Source organism: Anser cygnoides, chromosome 20 (genome assembly GCF_040182565.1).
Source record: "Anser cygnoides isolate HZ-2024a breed goose chromosome 20, Taihu_goose_T2T_genome, whole genome shotgun sequence".
NCBI classification, from domain to species: Eukaryota; Metazoa; Chordata; class Aves; order Anseriformes; family Anatidae; genus Anser; species Anser cygnoides.
Window position 1 is genome coordinate 2417681 of NC_089892.1, and position 17624 is coordinate 2435304.

A 17624-nucleotide genomic window follows, 5' to 3' on the forward strand; every position below is an offset into this window, starting at 1 on the left:
TCTTGTTTTTTTTCATCACACCTGACCTGAATTTTGCTGAAGTGAACATAAGTGAGATGTTCTGTAATTGTACTGAAAATTAAAATCATACACACTGCCAATGAGGTAAACAAGATCATAATACCAGCATTATAAGAAGATAACCCACAAGTGAACAACGTTCTTGAAATCTCCCTACTAATCATTTCACGAGAGGCCCCATATCATAAGGCATTATCAAGGAGAACGGGAAGGAGGAAGGACAGAGGAGCCCATTTTTCCTCTGCTTGTTTTTTTCTCCCCTCCTAGCTGATGGATGAACTTGACATAGTTATTTCGTATTCACAAGTCCTGAACATCATTACATCCAGCGCTCCGTACAACTGGCTGCTGGCAGCGAGCTCAGCACACGGGCTGCCTCCAGCTACAATCAGCGGATTTCTGTGCACCACCACTGCAATATGAAATGGGATAACAAGATATACATGTCAGACAGCTGCGTCTTCCAGCACTCGGAACAAAGGCTTGAAAACCTTGCCCACCTCCGTTATATGCTCACTTACAGCTCCGTCTTCGCCCCTCACACAGACCTTCAAATCCGAGCCTCGCAGTTTCAATAAAGAACACAGCTAAACTTGATTTTAAGCACTTCCTCCTTCCTATTGCTAATACTAATTGCCAACACAAGTGATGAGTAGAGGACGGAAAAATCTGGTGCATCCAGCACTGTAACTTCCCTGAGATGGGAAATTCCATTCTGAGAGAGGGAAACCTGCAGCAGACCAGGCGGGTGCCCCTGCCCTGCCTGCAGGGGCACAAACGGGAGCACACTTCGATGGCCTGGCTAATTAAATGCGACTGCATGCTGCCACTGAAAGGAAAGGGCTTTTTCCGCCACCTTCCCGTTGCTCTGCAGTTACACGACTTGGCTCAGTGCCCTAACCAAACTGACACCCCCACCCCAAATAATAATTTCCCACTGAATTGACTCGCTGGCCTTCCTCAGCCTGTGATGGCTGGATATGCTGCGAGGGGAGCCCGTGGGCTGGGGAAAGGAAGGCTGATCCTTTCCGTTTCAACGTAGTGTTTTCAGCAGCAGCAGTTTTCATTGTGTGCTAGACTGTTTAAGCCTGGGAAAGAAGTATCTTAGTTTTGTCACAAACAAAAAATAACTAAAACAAAACAAAACAAAAAAGCAGAAGGGCCTTGAACTAACAGAAAGCCTTTTCTGGTATAAAAGCTGTAGTGATGGCATTTCCTTTCTTTTTTTTCTTTGAGTCTATTGACATGAAGAGTAATGCTAATGTAATTGCACTGAAATTCATGCACATGAATATCTCAACAGGGCAAAGTCAGAATAAATGGTCTGTTTGAAAACAAAACGTTAATGCAGCGGCGTAGCAGTATCTGCCTTCCATCTGCAGGATATCCAGACACCATCAGCCACAACGCAACTTAACCGCCGCCCCTGCTCAGAGGCTTTGCAGAAAGGAGAGGAACGGGACCGTCAGCTTGTAACCCCGGGGTGCCCACTGCTGCACCCAGCACCTCGGCCAAGCAGCGGCCAAATGAGCCAACGCTGTCTGCTCAGCCTGCACGAGGAGTAAAAGGAAAGACAGCCTCCTTCCGTCCATTAATCAACCTGATCTCCCACTGCAGAAACAATGCCTTCCGATTGTACGCATTTACCAAACATTCTTCAAATGCTAACCATCTGCAGCTGCAATACAATGCTTTGATTACAAACGTCAAAAAGATAGAGCATAAAATTAACTTCTCCTTATTTAGTAGGTTTAGAGAAATGTGGCTTCACGCTACACTAATTCAGTGCCCTCAGTATGAAAACTCCCCATTATGATGTCTCATCAAATTAGAGCCAACGACACAACGATGTCATCTGTACCATCACACAACACTATATTTTGTAATTAAGCAGGACAGTGAAACAATGGCCTTGCTTATAGAGAAAAGGTCAGGAATGCAAAACATATTTTTGCAAGCTAATTGTAAGATGCATGAAGCCAATTATCCCACTAGTGCTGCATATGCCTAAGTAGGAAGGATCTTATAATTTTGCTACATGACTCCAAGTCGAGTCAAAGTCCTCGCTGCACCCCTGTGGGGCACTTGGTGGGCTTGTTTAGACGGTCAGGAAACCGGGAGGCAGAGAAAAGTGGGTAAGGCTATTAAAGTAATTCCAATTTCTTAGCTCTTCCCTTGACATTTTACAATAGCTTGAAAACTTTCTAGGAATTAAGACAGTCTTTTACTGAAAGATATTAGATGACTTCCCTGTTAAATTAGGATGTTCGAACATGCAGGATAAGGGTCTTTACATATTTCTTTGAGACTGACAAATACATTTACCCTGGGTAGCCTCAGATACAAATTACAGATTCACATCCATGTGCAAAAGCCTGAATATATATATGTAAGTAACTAACACAAATTTGCCAGGAGAAATGGCTGAGACCTTGCTGTTGCCTTGGGAGAAGCTGAAAAGCCCCCCGTTGGTTTCAGGCTGTCTCTGCCCCTCTCGGGGTTGCTAAATGGCTTTAGCTGAGGGGAGCAGCGTATTGCTGACTGGGGCTCTACGAATAGTTCTGCGTGCGCAGAGCAGTGCAACTGATCTGCAACCCTCCAGGTTTACTGGAGCTCTACTTCCCTTAATGAAGAAAATGGCATGCAAACGATGCTGATGGGGAAGCGCTTGAGCTTTGTCGAGCCCTGGCTGCAACTGCTGGGGCTGCAGAGGAGCAGAGGAAGCGCTCGTGCCCACCTGGACCTGGAGGTGCTCTCGCTTTCACTGCCTCTCATCGGCCACGCACTGCGGCACCCGGCTGATTCCAAAGGGAATACGTGCCCGTGTTAACATGATGGAAACCCAAACTGCCTGTATCAGGGAAATGTACCTTATTTTTACAAAGCTGACTATTACCCTTTCTTCCCTAAAAAGGATTGTTTGGTTTTGCTTCAGTGTCTCCCAGGAGAAAACTCCCAACCCCCTCTTTCCATTAAAAGCTTTATCCCTTTAAAAATATTTGAATATTATTTCCTAAACTTCCTACTACCATGAAGAAGGCGGCGAGCAACACGAGTTTCTGTGGAGAACTGATAATTTCCTCCTGCATCTCTTCTTCAAAGCAGTTCTCTGATTTCACTCTAGCCTCCTAACACAGCCATTAATTGGAGATCAGTAATTAACTTTCTGGTTCATGAAATACTTTGCAAAGGAATCCCATTAAAAGGTTGATTTGCACATTCCTAGACAAGGTTGCCTTGATATAAATGCAGGCACTAGATGAGGCCAGCAATCCTGAGACCGTCCTTGAATCTGTGAGCTTCTCTTTGAGCTCCCCATGTTTGTTCCCCGGCTGCAGGGTGGAGCGGGACCGGCCGTTCTCCGCTGCACGGGAGCGCAGACATCGGTACCTGCTGGCTGCTCCTGCTCCTGACTTTGCAGGATATTTTATTTCGCTTTTCAGTTATGGCTGATGGTGCTGAATGGTTTCCATATCCAAACTCAGCGGTGCTTCCTCAAATATTTTCGTTATCATGAAAACCCTGCAGTGTGCACCTACCATTCTAACTTAGGAAGCTTCAGTGGCTAATGCCACCTAAGTAAGGAGCCAGGAGAGCCAGCGAGCTCTCCAGCACCTTTCCCAGAGATCTGAAAGCCCCCCGTGCGTTGTGCCAGCGCCCCAGATCTGCAGGATGAGTCACTCCTCTTTCCACAGGAATCAAAGTGACTTCTTCGTGCTTTGTGATGCAGCAGTCACCATGTTCTCCTCAACCTTAACCGATTTCATCATAACTAAAAATATTCGGCGTATCGGGTTTGTTGGGAATAACCAAATGATAATTAGATCTAGTAAGAACTCACAAGCTAAGTTTACTGTACGAGCATAGATGTTCATAAGTTATTGATGTTCTCCTATTGCATCAAAAAACCACGTTAGGAACGCTTGAAAACCCTTAGCGCAGACTGCGTTAGCACATTGGGAATTAAATGCTCTGCAGTACATGACTTGTATGCTTTCTCTTCCCTCTGTGGGTTATAAGCAGAAATTTTTGATGAGATTGAAAAAAAAATAGTTTAAAGAGGGAGTCACAGTAGTGCAGGTCTTTGGTGTTACCGATGCATGGCTGTTCCCCTTCCAAGGCTGAGGCTCATTTAACAATCAGCCATATGCTCAGACTTTTGTAGTGCCAAGAAAAAACATAAATGGAATGTTATCTTCTGGAATTAAAAAAAAAAAAAACCTTGCAAAATAATCCCAAATGTTACTAATTGAGTGTCCCTCAGCTCTAAATGAATTCTAAGCATGCTCAGAAAAAGTGTGTTTAGGAATGATCAACTTCAGGATTACATCAGAGTAATTAGTTACTCAGAGTACTCATCTTTCACCAAGAAAGTCAGAAGGCATCCATCCCATAGAAGTGATTGTGTCCCTCTCCTCTCAGTCCTAGTGTAAAATTATGGTGGCCTTTGCCAGTTTCAGAGGAGATGGGACCACGTTCATGTATTTAGGTTTAAAAACAACAACCCCCATTTAATGGACTTTCTAAATTCCTGGCAAGCTTTCTTTTTCAGAAATTACTTTTAAAAGATTACTGTGAGAGAGCATCAGCAGCGCCGGAACAGGTCACTACCACCCGAAAACAATCCCAAATGCCCTAACGACACATTTACCAAGTGCAGCAGCAGAACCTCCTTCAGTTCCGCGGTCCCACTCTGGCTGCCCAAAGCCCAGCCCAGGAGCCTGCTCCATCACACAGCCTGCCGGAGAAATGTGGGTCCAATTAACAACAATCCATCTGCCAAATGCTTGATTTGTGGCCGATTCCAGAGAGGCCGCTACAAAGACAAACATTCAGAGCTCCATGATAAAAACTTCGTTAGCTGCTGTAATAAATCAGGATGCAGGAGACATTGTTAGCAAAAAGCCAGTTTAACGGAATCCTTCTTTAGCTCTAACAAGCAATCTGACTAGCCAACAAATTGAAAGGCGCGCTCATTCCACAATACTCCTTTGAATCTCACACTTATATAAACTGATTGTACCAGATTAATGCACCTCTCACACCAGACACTAGTTAGACTTGCTCCGATTTTGCTGCTTCTCTTCGCAGTCGATAATTGCATCACTGTTACTGTAATGGGGCTCCAAGAAAAAAATCAGCATGCAAAAGAATGGCAAAATCCGGCCTACTGCACCAACGTGAACCCCGTGGTAATTTACTGGAGTTAGCACAAGCAATTTATTGCACCTTTTTCAAACGAAAGTCTCTTCTCAGTCAATGTAAAATCCAACACCATGAGAAATAACCATGAGCTTTGTACAAAGGTAAGCTCTGCTTGACTAAAACCAGTGCGTTTGTCTAACGCCCTGCTTTGAACAAGTCCTCAGATGTTCTCCATAGACATAAAATAGCTGGCCAAATTTTACTAAGACAGAATTCTTGGAGTTTTCGTAGTTGCTCTGACCATGCATACCCCACGGTAGTACCACAAACAGGTGCCTGGCAGTGGAGATGGGCCCCTGTAGGTGGTACATCAGCTCCGCAGAGACAAACCCCCCACACTTCAGGACTGGCAGCTCCTCTCTGGGATGCCACAACCAAGCTTTGTACGGGCAGCTCGGCACGACTCTGCTGGAAACCTGGCTGTTCTCTCTGTGCCACCGCAAGGCAGAACACCTGCCCCTACTGACCCAAATCCCACAGGGCAATTCTGAACGGGTGCCACTGAGACACTCTGTGACACCTCCGATGTTTAAAGGTATTTCCTTGTTTTGCTTTGTTACAAAACGCACATTGTACTAATTTCTCACTGTGGTAGAAGGTAACCATTTGCCATTTTAAATTTACATAAAGTATTGAAATGCATACATTAATCAAGCACAGGTTAAAAAGCGCATGTTTATAGCCTCTTCTCTGCTCTACATACATGTCACGTCCATCTAGTTAGCTGTCTGTGCATGTATGTGCACATTTCAGATATTGACATGCACCTGCTGTACACAGCATGATAAACAGGACATGCAGGAAGAGCATAAAAAATAAAATAAAAATACTAAGAGAGAGACCACAGCACCGATTTAGATACGCAGAAGCTAAGTAACAGAATCATTTATGATCTACGATAGCTCAGTACTTCGACCTCAAGTGTTTTGTCTGCATTTATTGCACTATTCATTTCTGCTACGGTATCACCTGCAAAAATTCCACAAAGCCCCAGAGCAGTACGGTGTTACAATGGGCACTTCCAGGAGAAGAGCAGCAGTTTGCAGACAATCAGCTTCAATACAAGATGGAGTCAAGAATCAAATATTTAAGAAGTAACTATTCTGATACCGGATGCTTCTTTGAAGTAGTTCTTGGATTTTGAGAAAGACAAGGAAGCACAACAGAAAAAAATGAATGAGAGTGATCTAAAAGACTCAAGCCCCTTCATACACAGAGCTGCATGCATTGTGCATTTTAATAGGCACAGGAATGTTCAGGAAGATAAAACTATCTTCCATAACCAAACCCTCGAAGGGTGACCGAGAAGCCCAGCTGCTGCTTTCTTTCACCTCGCTGAGAGCAGCACCTAAGGCCGAGGCCTTCTGCAGCAGGCACTTGCTGACTTATAGGTCTGACACTGCTAGGAAGGCGAGGGAACTAACAGCTCGCTGTCAAAATCTACTGAGTGCCAGATGGTTTTCTCCAGACCAGGCCGCGTCTACGTACCATAGATCAAGTTTATGAGTGATGCCTGAAGCCCTTCATTTTCAGTTTCTAAATACTCACATAAGCAAATCCTTGGGGTTTATTCAAGGCTGCCAAATGCTACCTCTCCTCCAACCCACCTTGTATACTCTACACCGAACATGCACTACAGCCATTCAGTGAATCTCCTCAAAGAAAAGCTCTGGGAAATGGGGCTCTGTCTGAAAGGACACTGCCTGGCAAGATCCAGGCTTCTTGTGCTGGGAGAGCAGGGAAAATACAAGGCTTCATTTGGAAAAATGACTTTGGCTTCAGGGCTGGCCAAACAGCTCATTCCCAAGTCCTATAGTGCCAATTCACAGAAAGAAATAAAACTCATCTACACAGAGAGAAACATCGTCCAGCTTGCCCGTTTTGGGGTAAGCAGCAGCACTCTGGGCAGACTCCTGGCCACCCCGCTCCCTCACTCGCCTTCCATAGGGAACACAGTGCCCTACTTTGAGCATCTGTGAAAACTGCAGCACAGAAATCACATCGACTCTGCCGTCTCAGATAGTAACCCCTGGAATATTACTCTACGCTGACCAGCACAATCCTTCTACTTGCTAAATCCAGAAGGAAAATGCTTAGGTCATCCAAGGAAAAATCCAGATGCGGGCTTCATAAATTCCCAGGCCCTCCAGTGGGTGAGAGTAGCTAAAAAGAAGGAAAAGTTGCCATTGTCTGAAAGTGAAGCATGCACTCAGTGGATTCTAACGTGCTGTCCTGATATTTTACAATACCACTGCTACAAAATGATAACAGCAGTGCATGTCTTATTTGGCATGTTTTTCAGACAAAGGCTTATCTTGGCATCTCAATACTTCTGTGTCATTCTCTGAAGAGATTCACGTAAGGTTTAAAGAGCTTCCTTTTGGAAGCAAACCACTAGTTTGTTTCTGTGACTAGTAATGGAGCCTGTCATACCCAGCCCTGACCTTGATCTGCATGTGAATTTACACACAAATTTACCTAGAAACGTGTCTGTCTCATGCACACACTGACATAAATGTACGTACACATAAATACACAGAAATCCACTAAAGAGCTTTACTCTCTAACTGAGCTGAAGAACAAAAACAAGGTCTCATTTCCCCTGTATTTTGCTTGCAATTCACTTCAGTACTGGCCATCCCATGTCAAATGCTTCCTCCGATCCATCTGCATATTCCCTGCAACACATCCCTTCTGGACTGAAGGATCCTGCCATGGCTCAGACAGAAAGGCAGCTCCGGCCACATGCCGGGCATCCATCGTGGCGTAATGACAGCGGGCAGGGGCTCTGCTGGAGACGTGTGTGTGGAAGGGGGAGAAAGGGATCTGGGGAGATTACGGTTGTTATTGTTCGTACAACGTGCAGCCCGGCAATGCTCAATGCACCCGCTGTGGGAGCGTCCCTCTCCTCCCGCCTTCACCCGCATCAGTCGGCTTCGGCTGCTACATCTCCGTGCTATTTATATGCCGGTGCATCAACTTAGGATTTACTGGGGAAAAGACAGCAGATCACACGGGCTTCTCGGTACACGCTATTTAACCCCAGAAGGGAGGGCTTGCACTGGGTACTCGCCAACAGATTAAAATTACCCCTATCATGATTAAGCAAGTCCGCTTCTGTCAGGGACGTGGCCCTTGCTCTGAATAAGATAAGCAAGATATTAACAAGCCCTGGAAAAATCGATATCCTGGTCCTCTCTCTCCCACACCCTCTCCTCCCCACCCCCAGGAACGTCCCCTTACCTTTCATTGTCCACGCTCCTGAAGCCAGGTAAAATGTGCCGGAAGCTGCTGTTCCTATCGAGCTTCGGTTGGCTCTTTGTCCTTTTGATGGAGCCTTTAAGCCGACGGCTGAGGAACCCCTGTGGGGTGAGACAAGAATACTAAATTACAACAAAAAAAAAGGAGAACGAGCGAGCGAGCCTTGGACCTGCTCTCCTGCACCCACGCGGCCGGGCAGGTGGCTCCGGGCAGCCCCTGCCTGCGCGCCCGCTGGCAGCGCCGCTCCTCGCCGCCCTGGCTCCCCGCGCAGCCAGCATCTGCTCCCAGCGCCCGCCGAGGCCGGGGCGCTGCGTCGGCGCGAGACTCCCCGAAGCCTCTGTTACCCAGGCAACCATCAGCTCACATAAAAATACTGTCTGAAAGACGAGGCTAGCACATCGCAGAGCCCGACGCATGGAAGGCTGCGGCTGGGGCTCCGGCTGCCGGCACCACCCAGGCAGCGAGCGGGAGACGGGCACCAGCTCCATCGCCTGACGGGCTCCGGGCTCCCAGCCCTGGCTGGTGGGACTTGGCTGGGCGTCAGAGATACACAAAGACGGCCTGCAACGCATGTGGCCGTGGGCAGCACCTTGGCAGGAGGACGGGAGCCCTGCACCGACCGCACGGTGCCTTCCCCGCTGCCTCCCGGAGCTCAGGTCGCGGCTGCCGTGGGGCAGCGCCAGCGCCACGCGTTTTAGTAGCAAAGCCTCTAATGTGGTATTTGCTTATTGTTAGGAGTTAATGTTCGACATAATCGGAACATTACATTTAATCTTTTGGCTAAATAAGGCAATAAAAAGCGTAATACTGCTGTGGTGTCCAGCGCTTACAGCATATGAGAACAGTCATGAGGTAAAGCATGTCAGCCAGGGAAAATGGGTGGTGTTTTAAAGGCAAGCCAGGAGTTTGTGGTGAAGCCCGAAGAAGCGCTCATTTTACACCCTGTCAGACTGAATCAGGTCGATCCCTGGCAAATCCCCGCACAACCTGAGGTTCTGCACATGCCTCTTCCATTCCCCATCCCCAGGAGAGGGAGTAAGATATCCACTGGAAAAAGCACCGATTTTGACAGGCATAAGGCAAGGTGAGAAGAAGCAGCATCTTCCCACCGGGTGCCACGCCAGCATCCCAGACGTCCCCACAGAGCACTCCTCTGACCCCCGCCACGAGTCCCAGCAGTTTCTCCCATCAACCCTAAGGAAGGGATATAGGTCACATACCCCTTAGCAGCTCCCTTCTATAAACTGATTTCCTTTATATGTTTTGCAGAAAGATAATCACAGTCTGACCTATACCTAGCCTGTCATTTGTTGGTGCTATTTAAATGCTCCTTCCACACCTCGGATATTCATAGCTCACATTGTGTCTTTCTCAGGTTGCAAAATCTCCCGGGGCAGTCTGGGCAGCTCTTGTTATGGAAGCGGCTTTCCTGTTTGTAAGTGCATCAAGAATTTGAAACATCTAGATAGGTGTTTCACGTTTATTAAGTGCCACTTTACTTACAAATGAGGTGCGTAACATGCATTTATGTGAACTGAGTATTGCTCTGGACCTACGTACTTGATTGAAAAAGCCCGATGTGCAGCACAGGCCATCCAGTTACACGCTGCATCGCGCGCCTCACACGAAGGGAACGCCAAAGATAACAAAGGCCTTTCAGAAGTGTTTGTCTGTGATAAAACCCTTTACAGAAATTCATTTTTATGCTAAAGAGAAACATCAGATGGTACAGCAGGAGAGAACAATGTGACTCCGAAGTAGCAGGTTTGGGGATGTCCTCCATTACCTCGAACACCGCTAAGATATTTCCCTCTGTACTTGGACCTCAGCCAGCATCATACTTTTGATACCAACTCCTCATGCTCCTGTTCTGGCTAGATCAGGCCATTGGTTGCCTGCTATGGAGCCTAGCCAAAACTTCCTGCGAAGGAAAGGACCAAAAACCAAAACTATGTAACTGGCCAACCATGCAACATGTCCCTAAATGCCACTGGTGAGCAGTGTCCGCCCCTTATCACCGCCAGCCCAGTCACAAACGTGTCACAATATTACCAAGTCACTTATTAAGGTCTTTCAGCTCTGGATGGGGAATTGAGAAGGAAAAAAGCAAAGACCTTCTGTGACAAACGATCACAGCTTTCTTTCACTACCTTATATTTCACATCTCGACAACTGTTAGATGATTCGTGCAGGATTTGGAAATTAGAATTTAGGGTTGCAATAAGACATTACTTTCCTTCTGTTTCGCATTGTTTTTACATTCATTGCTACCAGAAGGAGATCACACTGTGCCATTTTCAGTTTTCATTGCTAGCTTCATTGAGAGAATGATATGTCAGACATTTTAATGCTGATAAATTATAATGCTGTAGCAATACTCTGCACCTCCATAGTGCACGCCAGATAGCAGGAACTCTCATGTGTGAATTACTGCCTTCTGTAATTTTACATGGGGTAAGAGAAAAAGAGAGAGGAGCTGGTCTCCGCAAGACAAGGGAGAGAGAATCCAACCTGGGGTGTAACTGCCGTGCTTGCCTGGTGAGATCATAAGTACATCATCCATTTCTTCTTCGTTTATGACTTTAAACCACATTTGATCCTGATCTCTACATGAATGAGGCTAATCCTAACTTATGAACATCGCCTACTCCTCTAGCCTCATTGCATTCTTGTGATTTCTAGTAATTAAAGTGTGGCACTTTATATTACATGTTCTTTATACTCCTTTAAGTTTATATTGCGAGCTGTGCGTGGCAGAATTGTGTCTTCCTATGTGTGGGCAGCACCTACCACCAGGAAAAACATCTTAGAGAAAGTTCAACTGCTAACCTGGAAAGTTTAATTCAGAAGTTAATAGACTGCATTTAATGACAATAAACAGAAATCTGAAGAGCCAAAAGATCCCTTCTAAATTTGCAGCAGCAGCAAATGACGAGTTGCCACCAGCTGTGGTGCTGAGGGCCCTTACTCGAGCCCCAGCGCAGCCGCGGGCAGAGCCCGGTCCCACCACAGCCGGGGCGCTCAGCAGCCACCGGGCTGGAGCAGCGCTGCCGGCAGTGCACAACCCAACCTCCTGCTACTGTGCGGCACTGCACACGTTAGTGCATTCTGAGCTAGTGCAAAATTTGCACAAACGAGAATAATGCTTCTGCTGCATTTAGTACAGATTTGTCTTTGGTTAGCCCCAAAGACTTCTCAAGTTCTGCTGGGATACAAGGAAGCAAATCTTGGGCTAATGCTAACTTCCTTGTAGGCAGGGGGCATAAAGTCAATCATGAAATCCTTTCAGATGCAAGCAGGGGTACTAACTGTAGAAATTCATCCTGTGCACAGCCTAATTTCTCCTGCATGAGATGAGATATTTTAGGGTCACTGGAAAAGAGACCATTCTAGTCAAGAATCCGGCACCAGGCAAAGCTGCGCAGTCGTATGGAAGTTTGCCAGGCATAAAAGCGCACAGAGGAGCGTGGCACAGAACTCAGCAAGCCTAGCAATAAAGGAGTGCACAGAGTTCTTACTGTGCAGCCACGTGATTTCACTTCTTTAGGTGCAAGGGCCTTGCTTTTCTTGTTTTGTTTCTGTAGTTCTTACTCTGCCATCCTCAAGTCCAGAATACAATCGCTCGAATCAGAAGAGCTGACTGAAGTTATAATAAGATGCAAAGAAAAGAGGCAGGGAAAAAACTAAACAAATCCTTTAGAGGAATGGCTTAATCACAGCCACTGCTATGTAAGCCAGAACAGGACAGCCACAATTCCAAGCAGGACAATTAAGTCTGCTGTGATTTGTTTTTTTGTTTCGTGCATATTTGGACAAGCTCCAAATCTGATGCCACTGTCTTTGCTGCAAACAGAGGAAGGTAAGATTTTCATTTTAATTTTTCCTGCTTATCAACATTAGCATTTCCAATTACTCTAGACCCTGAAAGAGTATTTGTTATATTTGAATATTTTGTATATAATACTTTAAAAGCATATGTGCCAACTGATCAGAGCTGTATGCCTTTGAGATGCAGGAACTGGGTACTTCCATTTGCTCTGGACCAAGGGTAAGAAAACTGGAAAGAGAGAAAAAGGGAGGGCTGCTAAAACGAATACAGCACGGAAGACAGCAAAATCCTGAGTCTGTCTCCTGATCTCCTGTTTTATTAAATATCAAGTAATGATGCAAGTCTCACGTATCTGGAGCTGACTCCCACACCATTAATGTTCACTTGCAGTGAACCCACATGATAAAGTTTGAAAGGTAAAAAGTCAGCACCATGGAAACATAATATATGTGAAATTACATAGAAAGACAGATAGATGATAAATCAAGCTGGATGCTTCAAGTGCAGCTTTGTTTGGAAGAGTCCTGGCATCTCAGCATTTGCTAAGCCCAGCAACCCAGCAGAGCACGGAGGGCTGGCCAAACACGCACGGGGCAAAGCGCGAGCGTGTGCAGGGGGCTGAGCCGTGGGGACCTGCACAGTGCTGATCGAGCTGGGACACTGCAGAAGCAGGCAGAAGTCCTGGCTCAGGTCCTCATCCAAAGACTACGCAGAACAAACGCTGTAAAGACATATCAGAGGAACCAGTGAACAGATGGGGTTATTTTTACAGTTCTTCCATAGCTTTTTGTTTCTGTTCAAGCAAATCTCAACTACAAGGGATATGAGAGGATGTCAGAATTTTTTTCGCTACTCATAATGAAACTGCCATAAATAAGTACTTGCTGCAAGTATAAATGTGTAATGTAGTATTTTATATCAGGTGTCCATTTTTTCCTAGTATACCAGGGATAAGTTTAGAGTTATAGTAAAACTGGGGGCAAATCTTTTCTACCAGATCTGTCTTTGCCCTGGGCTTTAGAACAATAGGTTTTTGTCCATTTGTTTTTAATGATAATATTAAAGTACTTCAGGTCTGTTTTTTATAGTGGTCTTGCACAGTATCTATCAGCCCATGGAATTATCCTTTTACTGAGGCTCCACAGAGTGGGTAATTTATAATTGTATTTGTGAACCAAGCAGAACCTTGCCAATGCTAATACTGTATTAGAGACATTAATGTACAGAAACAGTGGGTTTACCTGTTTCTACAATTACCCATGTTACCCTAAGCTTTCAAAATAAAATGGAAGCCATTTTCAGGCAGTATCTGATATTGCTCATTACCACGTAAAGACATCTAAGTGTGCAGCTCTCCTATTCTCTTTGCAGAGCATGACTGCATTAAACTACTACAAGGACCATAAGAAGCTGAGGGTGAGTTCAGGCATCAAATGCACATCCTGAAAGCCCAAGAAGTGAAGTAATCCACTGAGTGGTCTCCTGGCACTGATACAAGGAAGAAGGGAATTTCATGTACAGCACTGACCTTTATGGATCAAATACTTTTTATTTGTTCAGAGGCATGTGCCTGTAAGTATATGTATCCTTTCAAACACTTCATCTATAATTTATTACTGTCGGGTCTTTTGATTTGAACTTGTAAGTTAAAAGTTATTTTCCTATCATCCAATTCTCTTCCTGTCAGATGTGATAAAGGGCTCCATTCAGGAGGTGACCAAACAGACAGTCTCTATAGAGTCCTTTCCCTGAAGAGTGCATTTCTCGCATATGTGGAGCCGGTACTGCACATGGTATGAAGGAGCCGGTCAGCCAGAGCGTCATTTGAAGCTGGACATCAGCAGATTCATGGGAATCCTTGCTGAATTAACCTTAAGAAGTTATGTTCTTGCAAGTTTATCAATCAATAACCACAAATTCTGCTACAAGAAAAAAACAGCTTGTTTGAATTGACAAGACCTGCCTAATATGCAAGCCCAGGGCAAGGGCAAGAAAAAGAAATACACTACAAAAGTCAGCAGAGCAACAGAGATGTGGACTTAAAAGGAAAACCAAAACAGTTTGTTACTTCTGGACCCAGAAATTTGCACACAGCTTAACATGTATTACCCTTTGTGTTTAGAGGAGGCTAAATGCACAACTTTGTTCAAATGGGTGCAAAGTCCCTTAATTTACCTTTCCCTATCTTATTTTGTAAATCTCAGGACTATTCCCAGTTACCCCATGGGCCCCTAAAGAAACAAGCAGATGAGGCAGTAACTTTTAGGTCTGAGAGTATGTGTTCGCACTATCCATCCACGAAGCACCAGCTTGCTCTGACTGATGGTCTCTTAAAGCATTATTCCACAGGGATAAGGAAAGCCCCTCTGTGACATACGCATCTCGGAACTGAGATAAAAAACAAAAGAATGAAAAAATAGCTGCAAAAATATTGTGCATCCAGCGACAGATGGCAATGAAAGCTCAAATCGTACCGTTCCACATGCTGTGGTCAGACACGGGCTCTGGCATCCAGAGTTTGAGAATAAACACAGAGACAGAGCACTTAAGTGCTCATGAGGGTATGTCTGTGAGCCAGGCCATAAAGCAGTCCGGGAATGTGAGAAACAGCTCGTGTTGGTAAGTGCTGCTTAGCAACACTGCCCTTCTATGGCAAAGGATTAATCAAATTTGCAGTGTCATTGGAAATACTTGGTTCAGTCCATTTGAAAAATCAGATGAAGATGCACTGAAGTCCCAGAGGTCACCAAAGGGATAGTGTGGGTCTGTCTAGGTCATGAAAACTGGAATTATGTCAAATGAGAGGCACTGAGTGTTAATTAAAAATACGGCAAATGTAATACATGCAAGTATCAGCACATCACAGACAGAAGTAGTAACTTCAATGCATATCATCTCATCCCTTTTCCATCTCTAGCCAATAAAGAATTGCTGGTAATGTTCTATTTTTGTGAAGATTTTACCCATCTTCTTGAAAATGTCTTGGTCACGGGGTCTTCTCCCACTGCCCTGGATAAAGAACCGCCCGGCCTGGCAGCTCTCGCTGCTGGGTACGTCTCTTCTCTCGGGTCATTTTTCCTGGTACTCAGCTAGATATTTCTTTGCAGAATTTCACTCTGTTCCTTTTCTGCTCTTTTCTACTAGAGGAAGACTCCTCTCCTAGCCTCTGAAATAGTCCCCCTCAGCCAGCACACACCCTTAGTCCCTGACCGAGAGAACCACCAAAAACCTACCACAAACATTCACAAGCCAAGGCCCTCTGGTGAAGTAACCAAAACCCGGGGCAGCCTCTCTGCACTCTCCGACTACCACTGATGACATCCCTAACGTGCCCAGGGAACAGGCAGGGCAGTAGTAGAGTCTGAGCGAAGGAATGCGACTGCTGGGAAGAATCTTGAACACACCTGCAGTTCGACAGACATTGCTATTCAGGGATCACCCAATTCTTCAATTTGGATTCTTTTGTCCTCCTGTTAGAACAAAACCCCGCTATTCTGGATTATTTGTTCACAGCTCCATAATTATCATACTGTCAACACTTCATATCCAAACAAGACAGATAAATATTCCTTAGGAAGGTAGGAGAAGGGTAATTGAGCAATCAGGGATGAATGATGCAGAACCAGAGATGCAAGTAGAATGCAAGTAACCCTGAAGAACAAAACCAGTTGTTTACCCAGAGAGAGGAGCAATGAGAAAAAGACTGCCTATATGAAACCAAGCAAGGATGCCACCTGGGAAAGAAGTTCAGTGGGGTGAAACAGTTTTCTTATTTAACTGGCACAAACATCCAAGAGGGCAAACTGTTCATACACAAAACTTCTCCGTTTGTTCTTTAGCAGGAACAATCCCGACAGAAGCAGAGCACCTCCTGTGAGTGCTGAGGGCTGCCAGCTTCCCAAGGGTGAACAGAAGCTGCGCCAGAACCCCTTGCAGGAGCTGGTTCCCTTCATCATCTAATGTGGAGAAGCCATGGGTCTTTTTGGTAGGGATGAAGTTTCATCCTCAAAGTATCATTAACTAAAACATGCTCACTCCCCCAGTTTGGGCTTCAAGAGTGATTTTCTTCCAAAAAAATCAAAGCTTAAATATTCATTTTAATTTGCTTTACTTCAGACAATTGGTTGCGTGTTAAACCAGCTGAATCTTGAATCTGGAAAGCCAGCCAGAATGGCTGTCACATATACACCAAGCTACTGCATTCCAGTAATTTTCAATCCAATGCTGTTAACGGCTTCTTTCTGATGTACGCTCTTGTTCATAGATCCAGGGCCTCTGAAAGAAAGCCTACAGGCAGCATGCATTGGTAAAACCTTACATGTGAGCCTGGATGAGCTGTGCAATTACCTTGGCTGCATGTAAGAAAAGGCCATTCTTGTTTGTGGGATAGAGCGTGATATGCCTGCCATCCTTCTGGACACAGCTTCTCAAGAAGCACAGCAACTAAAGGCCTGGCACCGACATGTTGCAGGGGAAGCACCCAGTTTGTCAGCAAATACCCAACACAAGGTAGAAGGTCAGAGGCATAAAACTAATTTCTAGACTCCTAAGAAATCCCACAACAATCTTCTATTCATTTTTTAAAGAACCATCCTCACTGGATGAGCCTCCTGAGAGTTTAAGTGTCTTCAGACAAAATCTCCAAATCCACGAGATATGCAGCCAAACTGTTATTAAAAACACTGAAACGATATCCAATGAGTTCAGAGACTTCACCTGTTTGTGACATAGAGAGTTTTAAGTATTTGACTTTCATTAGCTGTAGTAAGTTTCACACTTACAGTCTCCCATGCACTGTATACGCAGAAAATTTATTTTACAATGGAGAGCAACAGATTTCAATCTGGCAACTATTTTTGAAACCTCAGATACAGAGAGAATGAGTGCCGTTCAGATTAAAAGGAATAATCCCCAGCTGACAGAAAATTATTCACACTCCTATAAATTTAAACTTTTACAATACTTTTTGTAGCTTAATAATGACTTAAACACTTGATATTGACTGTGAATCATTACATTCATCCTGCTTTTAAAATGTAGTTGTGATTTCACCAAAGATAAAATAAAGAATTTATAGGACATGGTAGGAGTGTATATTTGGATGCTTTGTGATCCCATTCAGGCATGAAAAACAACCAAACTCTGCAAAGATTGATGGTTTCTATCACTCAGACTTTTTATAGAGGGCATCCAAGGAAAAACACCTGCAGGTTCTTAAGACTTCAAGCGCGTGCACAAGGTGCTAGGACACAACTATATACAGCGTCCTGCTTGCCAGGACACGGAAGTCAGCGCAAGGCATACAGAC

The 17624-nt window shown here is 45.0% G+C and overlaps 1 protein-coding gene across 9 annotated transcripts in view; it reads right to left on the bottom strand.

Annotated features, from left to right (window-relative positions):
* The window catches only part of DAB2IP (DAB2 interacting protein), a 226804-nt gene that overhangs the window by 101786 nt on the left and 107394 nt on the right, over window positions 1–17624 (bottom strand). For all 9 annotated transcript variants that reach the window (XR_007160506.2, XM_048056591.2, XM_048056598.2 and 6 more), the window contains one exon: window positions 8470–8588. Coding sequence is in view for 8 of the 9 variants with exons in the window: in XM_048056591.2 (XP_047912548.2) it covers window positions 8470–8588 (119 nt within the window). In the remaining variant the exon portion in view is untranslated. The remainder of the gene's footprint in view (window positions 1–8469; window positions 8589–17624) is intronic.